This window comes from Maylandia zebra, linkage group LG13, assembly GCF_041146795.1.
Source record: "Maylandia zebra isolate NMK-2024a linkage group LG13, Mzebra_GT3a, whole genome shotgun sequence".
Classification (NCBI taxonomy): Eukaryota; Metazoa; Chordata; class Actinopteri; order Cichliformes; family Cichlidae; genus Maylandia; species Maylandia zebra.
Window position 1 is genome coordinate 19,157,794 of NC_135179.1, and position 26,435 is coordinate 19,184,228.

General features: G+C 42.0%; 2 protein-coding genes and 1 non-coding gene across 7 annotated transcripts; all 3 read left to right on the top strand.

Annotated features, from left to right (window-relative positions):
- Positions 1 to 769: 769 nt before the first annotated feature.
- On the top strand, positions 770 to 10,367 carry pprc1 (PPARG related coactivator 1). Of its 2 annotated transcripts, none has more exons than XM_004555844.3 (14): positions 770 to 930; positions 2,854 to 2,940; positions 3,077 to 3,226; positions 3,405 to 3,479; positions 3,567 to 5,640; positions 6,597 to 6,650; positions 7,439 to 7,499; positions 7,752 to 7,822; positions 7,937 to 8,654; positions 8,745 to 8,933; positions 9,032 to 9,110; positions 9,189 to 9,310; positions 9,621 to 9,772; positions 9,881 to 10,367. In XM_004555844.3, the coding sequence occupies exons 1-14, from the start codon at positions 850 to 852 to the stop codon at positions 9,979 to 9,981; spliced, it is 4,014 nt and encodes a 1,337-aa protein (XP_004555901.2). In that variant the 5' UTR covers positions 770 to 849; the 3' UTR covers positions 9,982 to 10,367. The 2 variants fall into 2 exon arrangements, with proteins under 2 accessions (XP_004555901.2, XP_004555902.2); XM_004555845.3 differs by having other exon boundaries at positions 7,755 to 7,822.
- LOC111500711 (small nucleolar RNA SNORA50) lies at positions 9,397 to 9,536 on the top strand. The gene has a single exon (XR_002721223.1). It is a non-coding gene; the product is annotated as a small nucleolar RNA SNORA50 (small nucleolar RNA).
- Positions 10,368 to 12,843: 2,476 nt separating the features above from the next.
- On the top strand, positions 12,844 to 26,056 carry oga (O-GlcNAcase). 4 transcript variants are annotated; one of them, XM_004555846.5, is made up of 19 exons: positions 12,844 to 13,360; positions 13,794 to 13,845; positions 13,938 to 14,035; positions 14,161 to 14,291; positions 14,389 to 14,560; positions 14,659 to 14,757; positions 14,859 to 15,143; positions 15,795 to 15,953; positions 16,059 to 16,249; positions 16,482 to 16,757; positions 16,846 to 17,049; positions 17,522 to 17,696; positions 19,141 to 19,194; positions 20,596 to 20,681; positions 21,798 to 21,902; positions 22,714 to 22,805; positions 22,886 to 23,078; positions 23,175 to 23,334; positions 23,616 to 26,056. In XM_004555846.5, the coding sequence occupies exons 1-19, from the start codon at positions 13,195 to 13,197 to the stop codon at positions 23,750 to 23,752; spliced, it is 2,835 nt and encodes a 944-aa protein (XP_004555903.1). In that variant the 5' UTR covers positions 12,844 to 13,194; the 3' UTR covers positions 23,753 to 26,056. The 4 variants fall into 4 exon arrangements, with proteins under 4 accessions (XP_004555903.1, XP_004555904.1, XP_012775861.1 ...); XM_004555847.5 differs by having other exon boundaries at positions 16,482 to 16,742; XM_012920407.4 differs by lacking the exon at positions 19,141 to 19,194 and having other exon boundaries at positions 16,482 to 16,742.
- The last annotated feature ends 379 nt before the right edge of the window (positions 26,057 to 26,435 follow it).

Here is a 26,435-nt window from a genome sequence, read left to right on the forward strand (position 1 = left end):
TCTGCCAATCTACCACCGTCTTTGGCCTATAAATCAAAATTTTAAAAGTAAAGGAGAGACAGGAAAATTGCCCTTCAACTATATTATCAATGTTGTTTCACAGTGTGTCCACCAGAGGGCACAAACAACAACCAGGTCATCCAAAGTAATTCACAAATACATTACCACCACATCTTAGTACAGGCTTGTAAATAACCATACATAACAAATGTTTAGGGAAATCTGTTTATGTTTCTTCTGTCAGAAAGAAAAAAATATAGGCCAATATATGATATTTAAATTATACTAGATATTGGCATTGGTATCGGTCTCAAAACTCATATTGTTTAGGCTGTAATTAAAAACTGCACATAGAGAATCAACAGTGCATCAGTAAGTCAGCATTTTAGGTTAGTATCTCAAAATTTCAATTAAATATTTCAAAAAATGTAAAAATACACAGTAAGTAAGCTGAAATTTTGAGATAATAACCTGATAATAACCTGATATTCTTCACTGGCAAAAACAAGGCCGATTAAAACCTGCCTGAAAAAAGAAAAACAGTTTGGCATTGTTATTTCGTCGTTGTCTTTGACGCATAAGTACCAAATCTCTCTTGAGAGACATTGTAGCACTTTGGACTACATCAGCAACTGACTATTGACTATTCATTCATGAGGCTGAAAACGTGGGTAGCGAGCTAGTTTGGAACTACAGGAACTACAAAGAAACGTGGCCGCTCAACCCCTGACCCCCTCTGCGTCATTTTGCCGGGAATGCTGCACCACGTGTCTCCAGCCGGTCTGCGTGCACCTCTGATTCATTACTTTTCATTCTGAAACGAGTCTGGGCAGGGAGTAGACCTCCAAGATGGCGGCGCGGTGGGGAACAGGCGAGGAGACTTTAACAGCGTGCAATATGGACTTTTTCCCTTTGGATACACTAGACGAGGTAACGAAAATGTTTTATTCTTTATTTCCTAGCATCTGGGTCCACTGTTAGTAGTGTTTGGGTGACTTTTGGGGGGCAGAGTGCTCATCTGTACGGGATGTACTGTGCACGAGAAAGTGACACGTGGATGCAACTGTAGCATAACAACTATAACTCACTGAAAAGGCGCATCTTATTTAGTGATTGTTGCAGCTTTATGACTCCGTGGTCTCATGTTTTGATAAATAATGCTCGCTGGTTAAATTTTCTTGTATTCATGGACGTTTGGTAACGCTAGCTGGTGAGTCAGTGTAGCTTGGCTGGCCGGCTGGCTAAGTGAACGAGGCAGGTTTTCTCTGACATAAAGCCAACAAGCGGTTAAATATCATCGTGACAGTTGTGCAGTGTTATCAGTAGTTGGCCTGATATTGCCTCCAGTTGTGTAGATGATATCAATATTACGCTTTTAATCTCATTTGCTGCACTTTTTACCCGATAGTCTTGCTCTTCATCCACAGATACACACGTGGCAATAAAAATCGCATTAACCCTGCCCGATTATTTTACAGTCCTTCAACTTAATACAATATAGTGTGTATATAATAACCACTGAAATAAGTGTTTTGTAAACAGAGTTATTTGCTCGACAGTTGATCTGATGCTTTATTAATTTAGCTGTGTAGTTTACATGCTTTGCCCTATCATTCTGCAGTAAAGTGTCAACAGCTCAGGGATGATGATGATGATGCTGTTTTATATCTAACATTGTACGTACTCATACTCACACTGGCACTGCTGTTATATGCAAGTTTTCATTCAAACTTAACTCTGTGTACACATGTGGTTCAGTGGGGGATCACATGTTGGATTCCCCCACACATGCGCACGAGAGACAGTCAAATTAAAGCTCACAAGCCGTTCCCTCGGAGTCCGCGAACTGTGGTTTTGTTAACACGTTGACGTGTTAATTTGTGCATTAAAGTGAAGATTTTTGCTTTTTAGTCGCATGAATTTAAGCCAGCAGTGGAAGAAGAGCTGAAGGCCCTGCTTCTGGTTTGTTGTAGTGCAACACGTGGGTTTGGGTGGCCTGTCGTTGGACGGGGTGAGGCGAAGATCAAACATGTCTGCACGCTGTGTGCATGTGTAGATAGAAACACGTGGGGCTCTGTTAGACCACTGCATGGCGACATTAAGTTAATTTTGTCGGTTATGTTTCCAGTGATAGGAGGGCCCGTTTGTAGAAGTTATTGCCATGTTTATGGTTCTGGAAGATTACCCGAAGATTAGTTTTACGCCAAGTCAGCCAACATTATATCAAAGCGCATGCTAATACGTTTTACACTGGTCAAACTGGTCTTGGTATTCACAGAACATGCTACTAGTATGTGCATAATTTAAGTAATGATTCAGGATTTTTTCTTTTCTTTTTTTTTTTTAATTCATCCATCCATCCATCCATGGATGGATGGATACATACATTTATATTAATTGTAAAGCAGATCCAGTTGTGTTTATGTACAGAATAGCCTCTGCTATTTTGTTTTTCCTCCTCCTGCAAGTTGGAATTAAAAACATGTGCCCTCCTTTGCCCGCTGAGGTTTCCTTTTCAGGCTCTTGTTTATAAATGCCTCACTTGAGCCACGGCCATGAAAATGAATGAATGAGATTTGTTGACCTGTTTCTCTGTTTACCTTTTGTGCACACTGTTCTTTATGTGGTTTTTTGAAATGACACAAGTCCACTCGTGATGGTGAGGCAGCCCAGTGGTCCATTAGTGACACTGCAATGGTGCCTCGCCTTGAAAGGTTTGGAGGAATGTGGAAGTTCTTTTTTTCACTTGTGCATTTATGGGTTTGTTTCTTTCTTTCTTTTTAAAGCAACAGTTAGTTATTGATTTGACTGCTTATTTCAGATTTGACATTTGTTTGCTCTCCCCCTCTTTAGACTGATGAGCTGAGCTCCGGAGAAACTCTGGAGGCCCTTCAAAGCTGCTTAAATCTGTCCTTCTTTGAGGACACACCGACAATAGAGGCAAGACTAACTTCACATTGTGTAGTATTACGTTTTCATCAACTTCAAGGAGTTATACAGTATTGTAAGCTCTGTATATTACACTACCTAATGTCCCAGACTCTGACCTAATTGTTTGTTTTGATCCTTTATATAGTCCAAAGTCCTAGATGATGACAACGAAGCCACGCTGCTAACAGCCTTGACGGAGATTCTTGACAATGTAGAAGATGAGAACCTGTCTCCGTTTGACATACTGCCTGACTCAGACCTGCTGTCAGGTCAAAGGGGCAGGGAACAGTCTCCGGTTAGTGCCCAGCAGTTGTACATGTGTCTGAAATTATCTCTGCTCTCAACATTCCCCAATCTGATCTTTGAGCACAGGACAGAGTGGAACGCTCTGCTAATCTCTGTTATTCTGAACATACCTGTTTGCTAGTTTGTTAAAGTTAACATCAGTATTTTTTTTCTTGTTCACTCTCTAGCTCAGGAAATTACTGGGTTTATCACGTTCCCCTACAGAGAAAGACGCACCATCTAGGCCTTTATCAACTGGAAAGGTAGCGTCTTCCTATTTATAGTAATGTAAATAATCTTGTACTGTAGGCAGATTTTAACCAGATAGTTATGTTCCCATTTATACTCAGAGCCTCCCTAGGATACAGAAAAACTCTATGCAGAGGAGTGATGGGGAGGAAGAGGAAGACAGCTCCCTCACGCTGAGCCCAGTTGGGCTTGACTCATGTCCTGACGCTGACCTGTTAGACTGGGAGGCTCTGTCCTTCCTACATCCTCTTACCTTGGAACAGACAAATGAAGACGGTGTCTCGATTAGCCTGGGCGACCTGGTTAGGCATATCCAACCCTACTGCTTGTCGGTATGTGTGGAGAATGAGGCAGGGGAACAGATTATGCCGGAAGGAGGCATAGTGCTTGAGGTTGTGGACCGGGGGGAAAATGGAGAACCCATCCTGGCCATGACAGACATAAATCTACCAGTTAAAGAGCAGCTTTCAGAAAAAGAGCAGAAAGTTTCAGATGAAGCAGAAGACAGTTCAGAGCATATAGTTGTTGATGACGAAGACGATGTAACGGTCAACGAGGCACCCATGAAAATCACATCCCCAGAAATAACAGGAGTGTGTTTAGATGTAAAAGATGAGAAAACCGTTAAGAGCCAAATGGAAGAAATTAAAGAGAAAAGTCCATCCAGGAGGAAAAAGAAAAAGAAATGCAAGCAACAGTCTCATCCTTATCTTGTGGAAGGAAGAGTCCTTCGGAGTGGCACCATAAGAAATGCAGCACAGGAACTGCCCAAAGAGCCCAAAAGAAAATCTGTCAAAGAAGAAAAGAAACAAAAACTCCCAAAAGTTCCTGCTGCCTCAACCCAAGTTCCATCGCTGGTAAAACCTAAAGAAAAAGAGCTATGCCAAACTGAAACTCAACCTCAGACCTCCACTACAGCAGTAATCAGTGAAGTGACTGTGCAACAAACTAAAGTTAAATCTCTGTCCTCTAGACAGGACACAGTGCTGTTAAGTGCTAAACCTGGGAAGAGTGAAGACAGGTATACACCCACAACAATGAGTTCTCAGGATCCCAGTGAAGCTTCACAACAGCCAGTCCAAGCCCCCACTGAGCTCGTGAATGTATTAGCAGCTCCCCCTGTTTCCCTCTCTCCGGTGTCTTCAGAGATCCCGACAGCTGCTCCCATCTCTGTGACTCGCGAGGTGATGCTGAGTGCTAGTGAGGCTGTCCCTCCCGTGGCTCCGGCAGTCCCAGAGCCCAAACCCAAAGCACTTAGTTTAGAGGAGTATAGACGGCTTAGACAACAGAAAAGGCCTGCTCCAGTGGAAAAGCAACGCAACAATAGCACCAAGTGGCCTAGCCTCCCAGAGCTTCCCAAAGAGCTTCCCCCTATTCCCTGCCTGCCTGACCCAAGCCCCAAGGATCCTCGACGTCCCATCACCCAGCCGGCAAAAAAGGAGGTGGAGGAGGTCAAACCTGCGTGGCAACCAAGAGGACCATGTGCACCACCGACCCCCGAGGCACTGCTGGCTCCACCTGCCTACATGGTTGCCCCTTCCAGCAAGGTTTCACCTGCTACTTCAATTCCTAAACCCCAACTAACACCCGAACCGCCCAGTCTGCCTCAGAAAAATCCTGTTCTGGTCCCTAATGTAGTTAAAGATTCAGCCATGCCCCAAAACATCACTACTCAGCTTGCAGCACCTAATGTGCCTAAAAACTTTGGGGCTCCTAACACTCAGCTCGCATCTTCAGTAGATGGGAAATGTTCTCCTGCTCTTTCAGGAGGGATGGATGGAGTAGATGGAGTCCCCATCTCTCAGCCTGTATCTAAGTGTGAAGAGCTCACCAAGACCACTCTTAAAACCACTACAGATGAAATAAAACCCACTGCTGCTACTGGATCTCTTCCCAGTGTCCCCCAGAAGACCACTGTGGTTTCCCAGAAAGTGCCTGAGGTCACTGCTCTCACTTCCTTAAATATCACCATTGCGTCTGATAGCAAGTCCTCCAAATCCACAGCTGATGGTACCCAGCTGTGTTCCACTCCAGCTGCTAGTCTCTCGAACTCCCAGAGTCTAAAAACAAAACCAGTTGTTGCTGAAACTAAAGAAACACCCACAACACCAGTGGAAGCCCAAAGAGCAAAGAGTTCCACACAGGAGCTGATTGAAGCATTCACAAGTGAAATAGGTGAGCTTAAAGTTAAACTTGTGTTTTAAAAGCTTTAGTTTGTTTTTAGGAGTAGAAACATTCTCATACCTTCTCTTCTTTCCTTTTTTGTTTTTAAGTATTATCTTTCTTTGACAAGAGTAATTCACTGATATGCTATAAACTGTTGTCAGTGCCACAGCTTTGCTGACTTGAACTCACTGTGCTTAATCTGCTCCAGTGACAGGCTGATGTGCAGCCTGTCACTAATCCAATATTAGAAATTATAAATTGTCTACTGTTAGAAAGCAGGAAAATGCACAGTGTCACTTTAAAAATCAACCCATTTGTGCTCTTCAGGACTGTTACGTACAATAATCTGTTTCCTGGCTGTCACGTTTTCAGCTGAGCCTTTGTCCTGTGTCCAGTCTATTCTCTGTACCGCTGTAGTTCTGCTCAGTTTGAGTGTTACTGTGAAAAGAGCTTTTGTGTACTGCATTATAGTACATGTAATAGTTTAAGGGGGGCTTTTTTGCCCATTTAAAGTGCCATGTTTTTGGCCTCTGCTTAACTACAGCTCTAAATAATGCTTAAAGTAGGCTTCAGTTCAATCTTTCACACTCTGATTTTTAAAATGAGCAGTTTTAACTCCTGAATCGTCAAGGTCACTCTCCCTTTAAGCCAGCTTTCTTCTGATTGGCTGCTTCTTGTAAACAACAGCTTTGAACAGCAGGTGGGTGGAGCTTCTGTGCTCACACCCCAGGTGGAGATGGCCATATTAATGATGTCCACTATCAGTGAATTCATTCAGAGCCACGAGTAGAACAAAGTGTCTGAAGCCTGATCATTTGGGTTTACTTACACATGTTGACGTTATTAAACTGTTTGAGCATCCACTATTGCTGGCAGTATATCTATGAGAGAAAATAAAAAGCTCTGCAGTTTGCCTTTAAATGAGCATCATTCTGTTATAATCACATAATGACCTTTATTTACAGGTATTGAAGCTGCTGATCTGACCAGTTTACTGGAGCAGTTTGAGGAAACCCAAGGTAATTAATAATGCTTCAGTTTTCTCTGTATCCACTCCATCTCAGAGGTTTCGTTTGAACGTTTTGCACACTCGGATTTATTTTACTTCCTTGAATTATAATTAGATGGGTGTTTAGGCCAGTAGCTCTGTGTGTCACATAGTGAAGTACCAAGCTAAATGTGGTCAGAGGATCAGTTTTCCTGGTTTTGTAATGGTGCAATGTAGTATGCAAGCTTGCAGCCCCATCTTTGGTTAGCAGTAGTGGATTAGTGGGTAGGAGTTGTGATTGACTTCAGGAGATGTGTGCTTAACAGGGGTTCATGCATGAACTTTCCTTTAGTTTGCAAATCACATACAAGAACCGCCTTGTAGTTGGTCTGTTACTATGGTAAATGGGTGAATTCCAAGCTTGTGTTTCTAATCAAGCCGTTTGTTTAAATTCAAAGATAGTGGGGCATCTCTGTTTTTAACTGTAACATTCCCCTTTAAGAGAGATGGATGCTGCAGGGGCCAGAGAAGCTGCTCTGTGCACTTGTCTGCTCAGCTACTGGAATTCTGCCCCGTCTGCAAATCCATTTAACTCGAGCCCTTCTGTCTTTGTTTGGGTGGATGTACAAGGCCTGACTTATGTCAAGTGTTTGGGTTTGTTTTTGTTTTGTTTTGTTTTTTTTAAATGCGCTTTATGTAGCTGCTGACTATTTTCAGTCCTATGGAAAATAAGCCCTGTACTAAAAACATTTCCACTGAGAGTTTTTAACCTCACTTTGTGCACCGATGCACTAACTTTTCTATTCCTTCCCCCTTCAGCCAAAGAGGAGCAATGTGTGTCGGAGGTCTCTGGTAGAGCAGCAGCTGTAGGAAACTCGAGGTGAGTTACCCTACAGCCCTGACGCTGCTCTGTGTGAGTGAGTAACTGTCTGTGAGAGTGAAAACAGTTTGATTTGTGTGACAGATTGTGTATGTGAGGAGGTGGTCCAAGCCCACCTCATGCCAAGACCTACCGCAAATCCTGCCAGTGCCTGGCAGCACTAAGGGCCATCTCGGGTTGGGCTGAAGACCACCGAGGTTTGACCTACGCTGTTTACCGCTGATATACTAACATACGCCTGTGCTTGCTCAGCAGTGTCGAACTGGTTCCAGAGAAGTCTGTTGTGGAACGTGTAAAAGCTAGTGACATCTCAAGCACTGCAGGTAAATGAGCATTTTGACTTGATTAATTTAGAGATGTTTTGTCTGCTCAAATGCTTCATTTATGTCAGTGTATACAGAAGTCTGAAGTACTCATGATATTTCCCTCTGCTTCAGCTCTGACACCTCCAGCCACTCCTCCTCATCAAATGTGGAAACCCCTGGCAGCTGTGGCACTGCTTGGGAAGAGCAAAGCCTCCGAAGCCTCCAAGTCGAGCCCCTCCAAAGTTATCCAGATAGAAGCTCGGCCTCTGCCCTCAGTCAGGCCACGTAGCAAACCCACGCTCGCTGCTGCCACTGTAGCCCCCGATTTGGCGTGCATGGATCATGACTATTGCCTTCCCAACAAAGGCACTCCCACTGCAGAGCCAGGCAAGCGTTGGAGTATTAAACAGCAGTCCTTTATCACCATTAAACCCATCAGGCAACATACTCAAACCACTACACAAACAACCCCAGCTGCCCTGGCATCATCTCTCCAATCTACCATAAATCAGGCGGTTTTAACCAAAACACAAGTTTGTCCAGTGAAGCCCCTGGAGCCCAAGGCAAATAGGTTGGACGAAAGCTCTGTTATGGAGACTCCAGATGCTTCTCCTACTCGGCCAGAGACTGAATTGAAGGAAAGGAGCCCGAGGAGAGGTCCGTTGGGAAGGTCATACCGTCGCCATGCTGCTTCTCGCACACCCAGCCCCAGATGTAGTTCTGAAGAGAGGCCCAGAGGTCGGTCTAGAAAAAGATCACATCATTCTCCCAGTCCAATGTCCAGCTGTTCAGAGTCAGACTCCGATTCTTCTAGATCTCGGTCTAGATCACACTCTCCAACAAAGAAAAGGTTTGTCCCAAAACATGTGTTTGATTCAGATGCATTAAACCTCTTCACTGATGTGTAATGATTTCCCTTTTCCTTCTTTTTGATTTTTAGGTATCGTCACCAGAGCAGTTCCAGCTCCTCGTCCCGTTCCTCCTATCAGCCTTCTGTGTCCCGCTCTCCTCCCAGAAGGAGAAGGTATTCCTATTCTTCTTCTCGTTCTGGCTCTTGGAGTCGCTCCAGGTCACGATCTCGGTCCCCTCAAAGACGGGATCAGTGGAGTAAAGGCAGACAATTGTACAGGTACAGTACTGTGACTTGGTAGCTGTTTCATTTGTGCCCTACATATACTTTGAGAAACCTTGAAATGACGAGTAAAGGCTTCATCTTTTCTTCTTCAGTCCCTCATATCGGCCCAGCTATGGTCATGCTCCAAAGCCAAATGCGGAAGAGGTGAAGAGACGCAAGGAGAAAGCCATTGTAAGTTAATTATTCTAGGTATAATTAAGTGAAATGATTCCAGTAGTTATGATGTAAAACTGATGGACTCTCTTCCAGGAGGAGCGCCGCGTTGTTTACGTTGGTAAAATCCGGGGAACGATGACCCAAAAAGAACTAAAAGAGCGCTTCTCCTATTTTGGCGAGATCGAAGAATGTACCCTGCACTTTAGAGACCATGGGTAAGTAAGCTCCTCGTATTATACATGCAAACATCACCACTTTTTCTTAGCATAGAGCTTTTGGGAAGGTTTTGTAAATGAGAAAGTTGCACTGTCTTTGAACCTTCTTGGTCTTGTCTATGACCTCTTAGGCCAAGCTACAGTGCTAAAGCAAATTCAGGCTTGTTCATAACTGGAGCTTCCTGGCATCACCACCAGGTGGCTCTTTTAAAAGCAAGTTACACCTTGAAGCTATGTGCGAGTCCTGTTGCTGCCCTCTCTGCTCAAACTAAAAATGAGGAGGAATTAAACTTTTGGTCATCTGCCACAGGGACAACTACGGCTTTGTGACTTATTACAACACCAGGGATGCTTTCACAGCGATTGAGAATGGAAGTAAACTGCGCAAGCCTGACGAGTTGCCGTTTGATCTCTGTTTCGGTGGAAGGAGACAGTTCTGCCAGAGCAACTATGCTGACTTAGGCATGCTTTTAAATTTCCAGATGCAAAAAAAGTTTCTGCATAACTCTTTGATTTTTTTTTTTTCCTCTTCTTATTTTTAATGCAATTCCGTCTCTATAATCATTTCAGATTCGAGTAGAGAGTACGAGCCAACGCCTGCAAAAGGCAAGTATCATGCACTAGACTTCGACACTTTACTGAGGCAGGCCCAGCAGAATCAGAAGAGGTAACGAGAGGCCTGCAGCAGGACGCAGCAGATATTTACCTCAGAGCTGACGATGGCTCCTCACCTGCAACACTGTTTACAGTTTAGCTGTTGCATTAGGGATTTGTTTTTTGTTCTTTTTGTAATGTTGTTTCTGCAAGCTAACACCTTCTATTGAAGTGAAGATTTATAATGAAAAAAGCAAAAGGAGGCAAAAAAATTGAATAATGGAATAAATACAACAATAATTTTTAAAGTTTATTTAAATGTACAATTGAACTTGAATTGAATGGAGAGGGAAATGTTTTTAAAAGGGTGGAATAAGTAGAATGGCGCTCCCTAATTATTGGGAGGAGGATGTATTACATTGTAATGTATTACAGACCTCAATAAAAAAGAAAAATAGTTTTCTTTTTTTTTCTCTCACTGTTTTTAATTAAATTTGAATTTATAATTTTTCTGTGATGTAATTGTTAATTTCATGGAATATGTGATGGTTCAGACTTGGTGCTTTGGTTTCAGGGTCCGAGTGAATTCATCAATTCAAGTTTTGTAATTCTGAAGAAGAAAAGAGTTGAGTACAATAGCAGTGGCTCATTTCTGCTAAGCGTCCCAGTGGGCTGGTATAAATAATAATGGATTGTATTAATATAGCGCTTTTTGGGGCCCTCAAAGCGCTGTACAATTCCACTATTCATTCACTCTCACATTCACACACTGGTGGAGGCAAGCTACGGTTGTAGCCACAGCTGCCCTGGGGCGAGGCTGCCATATCGCGCCATCGGCCCCTCTGGCCATCACCAGTAGGCGGTACGTGAAGTGTCTTGCCCAAGGACACAATGACCGAGACGGTTCGAGCCGGTTACAAGACGAACTGCCAACTCTTTGAGCCACGATCTAAATGAAAGAACCCCAGAACTGTTCAGCTAAATGTGCTTATTAATGTCATTGGTTAAACTTGAGATTTAACCAGCATTTCCTGCTGTGGTAATCATTGTGTTTTCTAAAAAGGTGAAATTCTCTCCCTGTCATAGCTTTCTGCACTACCCCAATGAAAAAGAGCCATGTTTAATATTAGGTGTCACACTGCCACAAGCCTGTTGCATGGATTTTGTCATATTTTTAATGTGTGCTGCAAAGTTTTCTATTCAGTTACATTTTTAGGTCACTTTATACCATAAGTTAAAGATCTTACTGTATTGGGGAGAGAACCCAAACAATTTAATGAGTCTGCACTGTCACGAAGTGCTGTGACAGCGCATCATAGCAAGGGCTACAGCATACTAAGCCTATGGCACCCTAACCTGATCCAGCCCAAACTGTAAGCTTTATCAAAAACAAAGGTTTTAGCCACATTTAAAGGGTACAGAGGGTGTCTGCCTCCTAAATCTGAACTGGGAGCTGATTCCACTGGAGAGGGGCCTGATAGCTAAATATGAAAGTTTGTTTCCACCACTGAACCAAAACGTAATACTTTGAACCCCATCCATAATTCCAAATTTCAACTAACTTACTTCAAATATCAAGTTATTTTCTCAGAGAACGGAGTAAGTCGAACTACTGCGATAACCTGAAATCTTGACTACGGATGGAAATTTTTCTTCAGTGGTGGAAATGAGCTTCCATAGCTGAAAGCTGTGCCTCCTGTTCTACTTTTAGAAACTCCAGGAACCACATGTAGGCCTGCAGCCTGAGAGCAAAGTGCTTTATTAGGATAATATGGCACTAAGGTCTTCAAGATATGCATTTAACTACTGCAGAGACTCCACCCATCCTACATCCACCTGTTTGACCACTGCCCTCAGGGAGATGCTACAGGTCCAGCCAAACCAGGACTAACACACTGTTCCAGTTTTTTTCCACAAGCCATCAGCTGTACTGAACACGCACATCAGCACCTCTCACACATAAACACCACCACCACACAACACAAGTGCAATACCTCAAAGCAACCTTGCACATCTGTATAAAGCTTTAATATGTGTATAGTTGGCATTTTTAGATTTGTTTATTGTTAGCTACTTGTTTGTTTTATTGCTATTTATTATAAATGCTGATAGGAGAGGGATCTTGATATAACAGCTACCCACTATTTTAATCATTTGTTATATTCCTTTTGATACTCTTTTTTTTTTTTTTTACTCTTTATGCAATTCTTTCATTAACTTTTCTTGGCTAGCATCAATGACTGTGTAAAAAACATGTACAAATCTATTCAGGGCCATTGAATTTATTTTTTTGTCCTGACTAGTTGACCTAATCTTTGGACTCACCCCCCGGATATTGTGAAAACTCGCAACCCTGTTTTGTAGTCATTGTAGTAAAGCACGCTGTGTACTGTGGAAAAGTATAACTGGATTATCTTGACGATTTGGAACAAAGCATGCGCATTTTGCTGACACAGATCATAAACAGATGAGCAGCACCTCCCCTGTTTGAAAGTGGTGTTGGAGCTTAGCTGCATTCCTAATATGGGCTGGAATTTAAAGATATTACACAGCCGGCGAGATGTTCAACGCAGTCGACCAACAGAGCGAATAATTGCCACCCTCTTGTGTATTTGATAAATACGTGCACACTTTGTATCCCCGCTCATTGATAAATGAGAGAGATTGATGATGTTGTGGGTAATCACGCATAAACCAATCTGTTATTTAGCTTCATTATTGCTACATATCTGACTACTATTAAGTGTATTGAGTAAAAAAAACGGATGTCGTTATAATTTTGATGTACATTTTGCCCACAACTGGTTACAAAGGAGGCTAATCCTATCATGCCGTGAACTGAGGTGTAGGCTATATCTTTAACTGTGTAAAATCTTTGCGGTGTTTTGTCACGTACATCTAGTTGTGACTGGTTTGAACTGGTTTCGTGAGCATGCGCACTTGGTGTAAACAGGAAGAAACGACGTAAAGTAGGTCAAATCCACCCATAAAGAAGAGAAAATGCACGGACAGCCACGAGCGAGTGTTTGGTTTTTGTTTACATATTAGCCAAACTAAATGATGATTTGTATCACCTGATAGTAATTTATATCACAGCTTGTAAAACCAGTCAGGGTCTTTGTTTCGAAAACTCGATAGATTCCTTGCGTTAGCTAACATTAGGCTCAGAGTGACGCGGTTTATTTCCACCAGGTTTGCCTGGCAGCATTCGCCTGCTGACCTACATTTTAAAATATTCCCTGGGTTCGTCGCAAATTTCGTGACTTTTGTATCGAGCGAAACGTCGAAAAATGGTTCAAAAAGAAAATACGTTAGAGACTCCTCAAGTGGATGGTGAGCCGAGCCCCAGCCCAGTCTCCGGAGAGCCTTGTGCAGAGGTCCCTGGCCCGGTGGAAGAGACTGTGATCGGAGTCGAAACGACGGGCCTCAGAAAATTTATAAGCGGAGTCGTGGAAGGTAATGTTGGAGAAAGATTATGTATGTAGTTTGGTATCGTCACATATATAAATAAATAATAAATTTGTATCTTAAAATGCAAATATGCTGGTTAATAAAAAAAATTACCCTTTAAAATTTCATAGGCTTACGTGTATATACAACACGATCTAGTTAATCGCATACAATCAGAAGCTAGGCGTCGAAATGCTGCAGTAATTCCGCTGTCTGTCTGTACATGATGAACACAGTGCTACACTTCATGAATTTAAAAGGGACGTCTTTATTTGGGCACATTCCTGAGTAATTCAGAAGATCAGTATTAAGCAGATTCAAGCACGTCGGCACCAAGGGGCAAACTGTCGAAGCGACTAAGCAGCTCGCTGTGCATGCAGGAAACGCACATTAGGACTGCAGGGTGCGTGGAAACTGAATGTCGTGTTTTCTAACGCAGGCTTTTATGGGCGGCCATGGACAATGGAACAGAGGAAAGAGCTGTTCAGGAGGTACTGTGGATCATTTAAGACTGCATGTTGACAGCATTATAGCAGGGTAACTCGGATTGTTTTAATGAGTCTGAAAAAAATGATTTTCACAGGCAGCAGAAATGGGGACTGAATACATACCTTTACGCACCCAAAGATGACTGCAAACACAGAATGTTCTGGAGGGAGCTGTATTCAGTGGAGGAAGCAGGTGATTACCAAGAATGTCGTTGGGGAGACGGGGGAATGATTGTATGATACTTTTAAAGTGAGCCAATTGCATATTAATTATAAATGCACAATAATTTACACTTTTGTCTTTCTCCTGTCTCCTAGAGCAACTCATGACTTTAATCGGTGCTGCTAATGAGCATGGGATAGAGTTCATCTATGCCATTTCCCCTGGATTAGATATTACCTTCTCCAACCAAAAAGAGGTTTCTGCACTCAAGAGGAAACTTGATCAGGTATTGCAGCATTTTTATGAAGAACACATTGAAATCCTTCTTGATGGATATCTACAGCAGTTTTCTGTATTTTACTATGTCATTTCTTCCCTTTCAGGTTTCACACTTTGGCTGCAAGTCCTTTGCCTTACTTTTTGATGATATTGACCACAACATGTGCCCTGCTGATAAAGAAGTGTTCAGTTCTTTTGCACACGCTCAGGTTTCTATCACCAATGAAATCTACCAATATCTTGGCGAGCCTGAAACCTTCCTCTTCTGTCCCACAGGTAACTTGTTTTCCTTGTTTTTTTGTACCTGCCTTATTTGCTCATTTTGTGTGTGTTTGCGCTACTTGCTCACTTATTTTTCTCACCGTCAAATTCAGAGTACTGTGGAACATTTTGCTACCCAAGTGTCCCTCAGTCCCCTTACCTCCACACAGTAGGGGAGAAGCTCCTGCCTGACATTGATGTGCTATGGACAGGCAAGTCTAACAGTTTTCCTTGAAATTGCAAACCTATTCATACATGTCTATGTTGAAGACTTAAAAAGAATAATTATTTGGATATGTTGACTTTTCTGTAGGCCCCAAAGTGGTTTCCAAAGACATCACAGTGGAGTCTATTGAAGAGGTGTCAAAAATCCTGAGAAGAGCCCCAGTAATCTGGGACAATATTCATGCCAATGATTATGACCAGAAGAGACTTTTCTTGGGTCCCTACAAGGGCCGCTCCACAGAGCTCATCCCCAGACTGAAGGGAGTCCTCACCAATCCAAACTGCGAGTTTGAATCCAACTTTGTAGCAATCCACACTTTGGCCACCTGGTACAAGTCTAATATGAACGGTGTGCGCAAGGATGTGGTCATGAGTAAGCAACAGAGACTTCTTTCTTTTGTTTGTTTAGTTATTCTGCAAATTTCAAAGCATACCACAGACAGAAAAGATCCAGCTTGAAATGAGTGGGTAAAATGTACTTCATTAAGCAATAAGGAAGGAGGGGAAAAATGAAGATCAGTATCAAATAATTTTATCAAAACCCTTTATGCCTTTGAGGCAAAGGGGTAATTTAACAAAAATAAAACACACAGGGTTTTGAAAATTTGGGTGGGGGTGTACTTATAGTTAGCTGGGGAAATGTAACACCCGATGTAAGGTTTATCGAAACTAGGAAAACATTTCCGCAGTCTGGTTTTAATATACTATACATCTATTTAAGCTAAGTAATGCTTATACAAGCGCACATGGAGTGAAAAGAATCCTGAGCATTGGATTTCTTAAACGCCTTTCATTAAGTTTAGGCCTCAGCTCCTCATATCAAAGTCTGAAGTCATGGGTAGGTACACAATCTTTAGTTACAAGGATTTTAAAGTTTCCAAAAGTGTCATTATCAGTATAATGCTTATTTTGTGTTGATGCAGTATACTCTCAGTATGAAGTTACTGTCATCTTGCACTGAAATCCAGATTATTAATGGATGTACTTCTCTGTTTTTTCTCTCCCCACCTTGCCCCTTTACCAGCTGATGGTGAGGACAGCACCGTTTCTATCCAGATTAAGTTGGAGAATGAAGGCAGTGATGAAGAACTTGAGACAGACATGCTCTATAGCCCACAACTTGCTCTAAAACTGGCTCTCACAGAATGGCTTGGGGAGTTTGGTGTGCCTCACCAATACAACAGTAAGTTTAATCTCCATTAATTTTTTTTTGTTAATAGAGTTTTTAGCAGCATCACCTGAAATGCCTAAAAACCATACCGTATGCACTGACACTCTGTTCTCACAGGCCGGCAGGTGCCTCAGAGTGGTGCCAAAGGCACGGGCATAGATGTGTCATCCATGACTGCTCCCTCTCTTTGCTCCTCAACAACGGTCACAACTGTGTTCCAGCAGCCCATCATGTCTCCAGCAATGCCTGCTCTGTGCCTGGATCCAATCTCACTTCCTTTGGCAAAAAGACCTCAGGAGGAAGAGGAGGTGGAGTTTGCATTATGACACAGTTGTAGCACTTGTGTGACCTTAACTCAATTGCTAAAAGTACTTGTTTTCTGTTCATGCAGCTCATCACCCAGTAAAATAACCATTGGGTCATTGATTAAAGGGCTAATAATGAAAGTAATTGTCCTCTCTTTATAGTCTGGTACAATCCAGACAGAGGATTGTACCAGACTATCTACAGGTACTTTAACTTTTTACTGGGCATGTGCAGGTGGAGGTGGAAAAGAAGGATTCAGATGAGGAGCCCATGGAGATGGTGGTTGAGAAGCAAGATGAGGCAGAGCCAGAAGCCGAAGTCGACCCAGAAGAGAAGCATGCAGGTCCTATTTTAGCTGACAAGATGGCCGAGGACCTCAAACCTATGGATACAGACAAAGAGAGTCTGGCAGAGTCCAAATCTCCTGAGGAGTCAATTCAAGAGGACTCTGGTAATGATATCGCCCCTATGCAGACAGATGATCAGCTCAAACAGGTGCTGCAAACATTAGTGAGTCATTTCTCCTTTATATCTGCATTTGAAGGCAAAAACCAAATTAAAATGCTTGCAAAGTCTCATTGCTGATTTGGGTCCACAGGAAGTGTTTGTACCAGGGCCCAACGAAAAGGCACTGTTCACAGCAGAGCCTCTTACCCTGGAGGACCTGTGCTTGCTGGCAGAGCTCTTTTATCTGCCTTACGAACATGGACCCAAGGCCATGCAAATGTTAAAGGAGTTCAACTGGCTAAGAGCCAACAGCAGCGTCGTTAGTGTCAACTGCAAGAGGAGAGAATCTGAAAAGGTGGGTGATTTTACTGAAACACGCACATGGAGTGTGTTCAGAGAAGGAGGTCCATTAGATGGCTAGTCTGTTATCAACTAACCACGCTGTTCATGGTGCAGAAAACAAAATGGTGGCTGTGTAGTACCCATACTGCCCATTGGGTGGTGTGGTTATGACGGCAAATGGTGTGCTTGGACTACAGTTTAGTGCTGTGCTTTTTGTGTAAACTATGGCTTCCCTTTCTATGCAGCTTGTTTTGCTTTTAGTTACATATTCACACGTCACAGTGGAAAAGTACAGTTGTAAATAATTTCAACACTCATGGCCTATTGGGACACTTGTATATGATATGTCATAAGTGACATGAGTGGGGGGTTTTTTTTGGTTTTTTTGGGGGGGGGTTTTCTTCCTGCTACCACAACTCTTAAGTGGTTTAATGCTTGCGTTTTCCACCAGTATTTATCTTTTTCAAACATTGTGTTGAACACAGGTGACCGAATGGCAGTCACGGGCAGAAAAGTTTGAGGAGATGTGCTGCTCAGTCATCCAGATGTTCACACGGCTATCTAATACAGCTAACCGCACCATCCTGTATGACCTCTACTCTTACCTCTGGGACATCAAGAGCATCATTTCTATGGTCAAGTCTTTTGTCCAGTGGCTCGGTATGTATAAAGGGAACCACGGGGTCCTTATTCTTAGAGAGCAGTAGTTTAGCGTAGAGTCCATTCAAGTGTTGTAATCCTTTACCATTCTCAGGAACACAGTTGCATACAAATTACTAAAGCACATAATTTAAAAAAAAAAAAAAAAAAAAAAAAAAAAATGAAAGAACAAACAGTGTAATGATGGCTCATTTAGCTGCATGGTTTCCATTCTAGACCTGGACTATGTTATTTTTAAGAATGATATGAGACAACAATCTGAATAACAGTAATATTTCTAATCTTCTGCATCAGTTAATGTAGGATTAGTTTTTGGCAAATATCCCCAGCTGAAATTGGTAGCAGGTTATTTGATTAGTTTAGAAATGGGTTAGGTCAAATGCATCACATTTAAATGGATATAAATCTATTAATTGCGCTTTAATTTGTTGATTTTTTTCTTCTTTTTTCTAATCTGACTGAATGCTGCTTGCACTGCTGCTGTGCTCCCTTTTTATTCCACAACAATTTGCTCCATGTTTGTCTAAACTGAGTATCTGTGGAGAAAATGTCCCAGCAGGGTTACTGCTGCTTGCTGTGTATCCAGTAACATCACTGCTGCGTTCCCACACAGACACTTGCTTCCATTTCTCCGTCTGTGGGGATGGGCACAGGGGAAATCCCAACCCCCCTCCCTTCCTCCATGCCCTAGCGCGCACGCGAGCTTGGAGAGCAAGTTGACTGACTCACTGTGGAAGGCCATTCTGGTGCATAAACAAGGAATCAGAAAAATCTAAATTGTCCTTAATATGAATCGCATGCATATATTACAAGAAGGTTGTTGGATTTTTAAGCTACTGAATCATGTGCTCACTCTGTATCAGAGGAGAATGCATCACATTGTAAAAGAGGATATTCTTTCTTTCCCTCCCACTTTCATCTCTCTCTTAAATTAGTCTTTCAGGTGATGTCCTGTGATACAGCATGAGTGACATGGAGTCTTCTCATGACATCTCCATCTTTTCATGGAGTGTTTGTTTGTTAGTCTGAAGCACCAGCATGGCCTGTAGGTTACTCCCTGTAACCCAGTTTCATTCACAGGTTTCTGTCCTGTCTGGCTATATGGTAAAGCTGAGGTCTCTGGCCCACAGTACACAGCAGGCAGCATACCCACACTGGCAAATCCACATTAAAAGTCCACACTGCCGGCTTGATGCTTCAGTAAATGGTCTTAAACGCTCAAGCCTCACCAAAGAAGTTAAAGCCCCATAAATATAGTTACCTGCATGAAGTTCCCAAATATTGACTTCTGCTTTTGCTATCAGCATTCATTTCATCAGTCCCCATATTTTCCCCCCTAGTGGAAGCTGTGCAGCCGGCACTTAGTCACAACCTCCCTGGTTATTGCACTGAGAACACTTACTAATAACTATTTTCTACTGTTTTCTCCCTTCACTATGTACAGATGGAAGAATCCACAGTACAAGTTTCTACTGCTATTGGATCGACAGTGGCCGATGTATGCATATGCAGGCGTTGTCTCTTATGTTCATGTATCAAATTGATCTTTGTAGTTTTATTTTAAAGCTAAAAATTTAAAAGTAAAGGAAAGATTTGGAGGAAAGCAAGCTGCCCTCTGGATGAAGTCACATTTTGCGCAGCGATTTTAAAGTCTGAATACTAAGTGTTAACTCCCAAATTTCTCTTTGGCAGCATCTCTCTAACTTGTTTTTTTGTTTCTGTCAGTAGGCCTGTAGAATTGGCTCAGACCAGCCAGATGCACTCACTCAAGGGACCTTACACTTGGTTTTATTTATATTTAATATGTAATATTTGAGTGGACTCACCCTAAAAAAAAAAAAAAAAGGGGTGTGGCAGAAAGACAAAAGAACAAATGTTCCATGTTATTCTGCATAAATGTCACAGTGCTGGATCGGTGCCGTTGCACTACATAATCGGCTAGTCTTTTGCGGTACCCTTTGTGGTTTTTAATCTGGATATCCAGGTTCCCAGTTCCTTCCTGTGGCTGCATCTGTATGCTGTGTTGTCAGTTCATCAAAGGAAATGTTTTAGGTATCAGGGAGAGATTTACATGTAAAGCACTGTTAGGTGTCCTGCACGCGCGCTGCATTTGTCTGGTCACATGACAGGGCTTCTTGTCAACCAGGGGTTGGTTTTTATTAGCAACTTGAATCAGAAGCTTGCTCATTTGTCTTTATATTGATTGGGTTTTAATAATAAGCTGAGAGGTCCTTTAAGTCTGGAAATGCTGATCATGCTGCCTCTCGTCTTCCTGGTTTTTAATGACTTGTGCTACCCCCCCCCCCCCCCCCCCCCCCCCCCCCCCGGTCATGTGACAAGGCAGATAAAATGAGAATGTGACTTCACACAAGGTGCTAATATCAGTGGGGTGACGGCAGCTAAAGCTTACTTTGGTAGCCCATAGACGGATTTTATTTTATTTTTTTTTATCTCCCCCCCCCCCCCCCTCTGTATTGGTCATGAAGTCTGTCAGCTTCTCAAATGAGAATTACCCTCCTGAAACACTGAAAATGAAAGACCTGCATCAAATAACTTGCCACGTGGACACCATGTCACATGGAGCTTTTGGGTAACGTTTTGCATTTACAAAGGTGCAGAGCAGTTTTTTGTAAAAGTAATGTGCATCTTGCACCAGATTCCTTCTAGCATATATAAGCTTTAGATGCTTGAGCCCCATTTGATTGTAAAATATATTCTCTACATATAATTCCAAATTGGGTCCTTTTTTTATGTTTTAATGATTAAAAAAAATAAAAATTCATAAATATTTTGCTATTAGATATATGACCCCCTTCATTCTCATCTCCCCACTCCCTTCATCTGTATCAGAGAGCCCCATCCTGTGGTAACAATGTCCGCTTGGCTCTGCTCCTAACAGGGTGTCGTAGTCAGTCCTCAGCACAGTTCCTTAGAGGAGACCAAGAGCCATGGGCCTTTAGGGGAGGTCTAGCAGGAGAGTTCCAGGTATCTAATGCACCGAATTTACAGCAATCAAATGGAAAAAAAAAAAAAAGAGAGAGAGAGAGAGAAAAAAGAGTGCTGTGAGCAAAGGCGACGATGGTATTATGTGCATAGGTATGAAGGGGTTTGGTCTGTCAAAGGTGAGCTGATTGCAGTGAGTTATGCTCACGACATCCAGGCTCCATCCCCTCCACTTGATCTCCAAATATGTTTGTGCCCTGGCATTACTTTGGGATATTGGCAATATCTGTGAGGGGAGTGGGTGACCTGAATTCCATGCTGGGAGGGGAAAAAGACAAACTTAAAGCCAGTGTTTGGCGTGGCATCTTCTGATTGTGTTGCTGCTTCTGATCAATTTTGGTTTCTTTCAGCAACTGCTGAAGGAGATGCTGCTTTTCCCTGGCGCATGCAGCGCAAGCGAGTATGGTTAGGTTTTATTTTCATGACATATCATTTCTTTGCAGGAAAGCACAGCGCTCAAAGCCAGCCCTTTGCGAGCGCACGCGCAAGCATCGCAGCGCCAGCGAGAACGCAAGCATGTACGCGATGAGAGAATTCCATGATTAAACACATCAGTCCAGTCTAAAGTGGTGTTTCCAGCCCAGACTCCCAATGGCAACCAAAATGCTGTTGAGTGACTCAGTTGGCAATCATTTAATTCCCCGTTTTGGTTTTTTGTTGCTTGGAGTTCTCTCGGTCTTTCTGCGCTAGCATCATTATTTTTCTCAACAGGAGGGTCCTGCGCAGCGAAGTATTGCGATGCCTTACAAAAGGGAAAGGAGCATCTCCTTCAGCCAGTAAAACCTTAGTCAGACCAAAACGCGAGCCTTTTTTTTTTCTTTTTGTTATGTTTGCAAATGTCTGTTTGTAGTTGGTGCTGTGTTTCTTTAGCAAAAATGAGAAAGAAGTGAGGTTTGCTCTTGTTGTCCACTGTCAGGTCAACAAGGAACAACAGTTTATATACTCAAGTTGTCTTCAGACTCCAAAGCACTTTTCTGTCTTTAGTTCCTTTTGGGTTGATAGTGGTTCAACTTGGCAAACACACAGTGAGGCAGTCAGCCAGACTAGCACGACACCTTTTCCCTGTGAAACTGACCCTCCTTATTTTGATATCCACAGCGATTGTTGCCAATAGATGGGGCAAACGATCTTTTCTACCAACCTCCACCTTCATTGCCATCCTCAAAAATCTATACCATAAGGCCGTACTTTCCCAAAGATGAGGTGAGATACTTGTTGTTTTTGTTTGTTTTGTTTTTTTTTTTGTTTTTTTTTTTAAGTTAAGCCACACTCCTGTAGTCCTTTTTATAACAGTTGTCAAGCACGGCAAAATTGTCTTATCTTGAAGGAATTTCTTTAGCTTTGGCACGTTTACTTGTTAATTGATTAGGTTTGCTCATTAAATGTCACAAAACAGTTTGTCACCAGACCTCAGATATTTGTATAAGTATCCTGTCGTCTTCCCCTCATTTCACATAAGTGACAAAATGATGAAGCTGCAACATGTCTGTCTTGGACATCCACATGTTTTGTATGAAACTGATTTACTTCTGGAAAATCCCTTCTAACTAATATGTGACCATATTTTGTATTTCGTCACTTATTTAGTTCCTCTGAGTCTTTATTACATTATCTAGAAAAAAAAAAACCCCACCCTATAAGCAGTTTTTGCCAGGCCTTCAGCACTTTTTCAAATTTTGATGACCATGAAGCTGCGTATTGCCGACATGCGTTGAACACATTAAAACAAATGAAACAAATAATGAGACTGTAACATTGCATTCACAGGGGATGTTTAAATTTAAAAATAAAATTAAAAAATGTGGGATTTATTATAAATAATGGATTTTTGTCTTTATATTGATTGTAGTGAAAAGCTACAAAAGTCTGGACCAATATTAATGTAAACTGCAAGCTGAGTAATTCGCAGAATCCATATAACTTATGAGTCACTTATTCAAGTAGAGTTAAAGTTGCTAAACTTGGTGTGAACGCAACGGTTTCATTAACAGCTGTTATCGGTCTCATTATGCAGACTGCAGTCTATAAAATATGTAAAGAGATGTACTGTGAAGGCACGGAGGATGTACCATTCTCTGATGACGATCCTGACCTCATAGGAGACAGGTAAGAAAAGGCACATGCATTTGTTTGCAGTCCACACATTTCCCCATTCCCCTTATTAAGGCTTTAATCTGTGTTCACAGGTTAGTAGGAGGTCTCCTGACACTCAGTTCGGACTATGGGTTTGTGTTGGAGGATGATGAAGGGATCTGTGGTTATGCTCTCGGCACCGTAGATGTTAAACCCTTTATCAAGAAATGCAAGTTGAGCTGGATTCCCTTCATGCAAGAGAAATACCACAAACCTGACTGTGATAAGGACCTCACAGAGGCTGAGGTATGCTTATAATCCATTTCTTTCTATCGTAATATTGAGCGTTATGATTGTGCGTCCTTTTATTAAGATTACTAAAGCACTCTTTCATTATTGTAGAAGATGATACTGAGTTTCCATGAAGAGGAGGAGGGTCTGCCGGACTCTTTCCTCTCCAACTTTCCCTCTCTCATCAAGGTTGACGTTCACGCCAAAGTCACTGACCCCAGTGTGGCCAAAAGCATGATGGGCTGTCTGTTATCTTCTCTTAAGGCCAACGGTAGGTAGCAGCCAATCGTGTCTTTAGCCCCCTGCCTCATAACCACTCCATAGAAGTATTGATTCATTAAGTTTATTTTTCAAGTTTTAGTAAAGTGGAAAACAAAGGTTCACTTATCTACATGTAATGTGTGCATGAGGCCAAAGTCCAAAACGACAAGATTAGAAGCCTAGATGACTGTTTTTTATCATAAAGGCTTCTTTACCCCTTTTAGATTTACTGTAAATAAACCAAGGGTAGTGAACTTTGGTTCTCTTTTCTGTGTCCTTTCTCTCTCTCAGGATCCCACGGCTCGTTCTGTAAGGTTCGACAGACTGATAAGCGAATGTTGGACTTCTATAGTAAGCTGGGATGCTTTGAAGTGGCCAAAATGGAGGGCTTTCCTAAAGACGTCATCATTATGGGCCGTAGCCTTTGAAGAAACATCCTGCAACAATGACGGACAGAGCGAGTTGACATAGTTTAAACGTGTTTGCTACCTTCATGAGAAAACTTTCATGGTGATTTTTATATCACGTTACCAATCTGGGCTCTTTTTAGGATTTGTGTGGAAGCACAGCGGATGCCTGTGCCGCCCCCCCGCCCCCCCCCCCTTAGATGTTTTGGCTCTACTGGATTCAGCAAGTCGAAGGCCAAGGAGTGATCTGTAATCTCTTTCACTCAGTAACACATAAGTGGAACCCCTTCTCTGATCCCACTATTCCTTCCTAGGAGGAAGGAAGAGATGACTCCTTGAGACCTTCTTAACCCACCTCCCCCCCCCCCTTTTTTTTTTTTTTTTTTTAAATCCAGTGGCCATTACATGAATTTTACCCACATGCCTGAAATCGGCGTCTGTATCTGAAGGCTGAGCTGTGAAATGAGGGTAGCCCGCATCTAGTGTCGTAACTACCGCTACATCCTGCTTTCCCAGATGTGACATGGAGAAATGGTATAGTCGTTGGCTTAGGTGAAACATCTTTATGCAGGATGTGAAGTGCTGTTTGAGAGTTTGCCTTTCGTTTTCACATCGTGGTATTTTCGGTCGCTCCACCACATACTTGGAGATGGATGCCTTTTTAGGTAGTGTGTTTCTGACAAAATTGATCTGAAGCTGTGTGTGTGTGTGTGTGTGTGTGTGTGTGTGTGTGTGTGTGTGTGTGTGTGTGTACACACATGAAGGGTGAACAGTTGTAGCTTTTTAAGGTTTTGCCAAGCCCTGAATTAAATTGTTGCCACAGGCCAACAAAGCAAACGTCAAAGAGGTCCTTTTGAATTTCTGTTCTAGTAGTAGACATTTGGAAAGCAATAAAAGCTTTCATGTGTTCATTAACATGTTTTTCAGCCATTGCCTTTTTGTTCCTTGCCTTATCATTTTAGCTTATAATTTCAAACACAGCTAGAGATGGCACGTTGACCTTGTTGTTTTTCAAATTCCAGAGATGTAGCCTCACACTCACAGTAAAGCGTCTTGGTTTTTGCTCTACCAGATCCATAACGCAAGCACAGAAACCCTTCAGTAAACTAAGCTGACTAAAAAGCTGATATTGTACCATTTTTAGTTAAGTTAAATTCTATGTTTATCTAATATTGTTGAAATGTTTGTCTTTCTAACTTTGCGTAGTTAAAATGTCAAATTTACCACAGTTTGTTTCGTTCCTGTTTGAAAGCACGAATGTTTAAATCGACACTTCCTGAGAGTAGTACACCACGGGACCAAAATGTGTTAGGCTTTTTGCGTTGCTTTGTTTTTTTTGTTTTGTTTTTTTTCTTTTTGGTTGAAATGATGAAGAATCCGAAATCTTCTGTTCCTCCACTAATATGAAACTGCTCATTTCACCAGACCTGACGGGCAAATTCACTCATGTCATCCCTTAATGCTTTGTTTCAGCGTTGCATACCAGTACATGTATTTTCAGCTGCGTTTCAGCGAGGCGCTCTTGGGATCACTGAGGTTGTTGAATCCTGTCACCAAATGTGAAAATGGCAATGGTTTCAACACTGTTTAGTTCAGTTGACGTGGTTTGGAGCCGAAATTCATACCCTTCCTCCCTCACAAGCTCTTCATTGAATGTGTTTTTAAGTCAAAGCTATAATTTGCTTTTATGAATTTTTTTTTTTTTTTCTTTTAAAAAGCACTGTCACTCATAGGAGTGTTTAACCGGTTAACTGAGGATCTGTGGTTGTTACTCAGTAGCTGCCTGCCAATGTGATGTTTTGAAACTGTGCATTCATAATGTGCATGAGTTGTAATGGATTTGTTGTGGCAGATGCTGGGGGGGGGGGAAAAAACTCATCTTCATGCTACATAGAGGAAGAAGCATGCCACTCAACCCTATGAATATAATACTGTTCTCGGAGAGTCTGTAAACTCTGTCGATCATAAAGTGTTGTTTTGTTTTCTATATTGAAACTGATGCTGGTTTAGTTAATCTCTTGTCCTGTACAGCCGTTTTACCTGTCAGCCAGGTGTGAAACTTGCCCACGGGATCTGCTATCTGTCTGCTGAAACAGCAGTATAATTTTCACACTTGTCTTAAATGGTTCATTTTGCAGTTTGCTGATGCTTGAGCTTTCTCCTCTGCCAACTAGATTTGATTAATACTTGGCTGTGAAAGAGAAAGGGCTCCAGTGGTAGATTTTCAGTTAAGGGGTGGGGGGATCATTAAAGTGAGTTTTCCATTGTAAAGTTTGTATGTAAAGTATATAAAATGGAAAAACTAATAAACGATAAGTGACTGTTGCTTTGTCCTGTGCGCCACTATTTATCTAGAAATATTTTTTTAATACCTGTCTGCAGTGAAAGATTTCATGTAAGGTTTTTAGAAGTAAAGGGGAAAGTAATATCTTTACATAAAGGAATATTGACCTGTTCAGATGGGTCGAAGTGACCTTTGGTTTAATGTCCTTGTTAAAAGAATCTTTATTGCAAACAATTATGTAATAATCAACAGCCAGTGGTTAGGTACACCTGTTCAACTAGTCATTAAGGCAAATATCTAATCGGCCAATCACATGGCAGCAACTCAGTGCCTTTAGGCATGTAGACATGGTCAACATACCTGCTCAAAATCAAACCAAGCATCAGAATGGAGCTAAAAGGTGATTTTTTTTTTTTTTTT

Coding starts and splice junctions, on each gene's coding strand:
- pprc1 (XM_004555844.3), top strand. CDS start 850: ATGGCGGCGCGGTGGGGAACAGGCGAGGAGACTTTAACAGCGTGCAAT. Junction 5,641..6,596: donor AGCATTCACAAGTGAAATAG/GTGAGCTTAAAG, acceptor CTTTATTTACAG/GTATTGAAGCTGCTGATCTG. Junction 9,111..9,188: donor GACGCAAGGAGAAAGCCATT/GTAAGTTAATTA, acceptor ACTCTCTTCCAG/GAGGAGCGCCGCGTTGTTTA.
- oga (XM_004555846.5), top strand. CDS start 13,195: ATGGTTCAAAAAGAAAATACGTTAGAGACTCCTCAAGTGGATGGTGAG. Junction 14,036..14,160: donor GTATTCAGTGGAGGAAGCAG/GTGATTACCAAG, acceptor CCTGTCTCCTAG/AGCAACTCATGACTTTAATC. Junction 14,292..14,388: donor TCAAGAGGAAACTTGATCAG/GTATTGCAGCAT, acceptor CTTCCCTTTCAG/GTTTCACACTTTGGCTGCAA.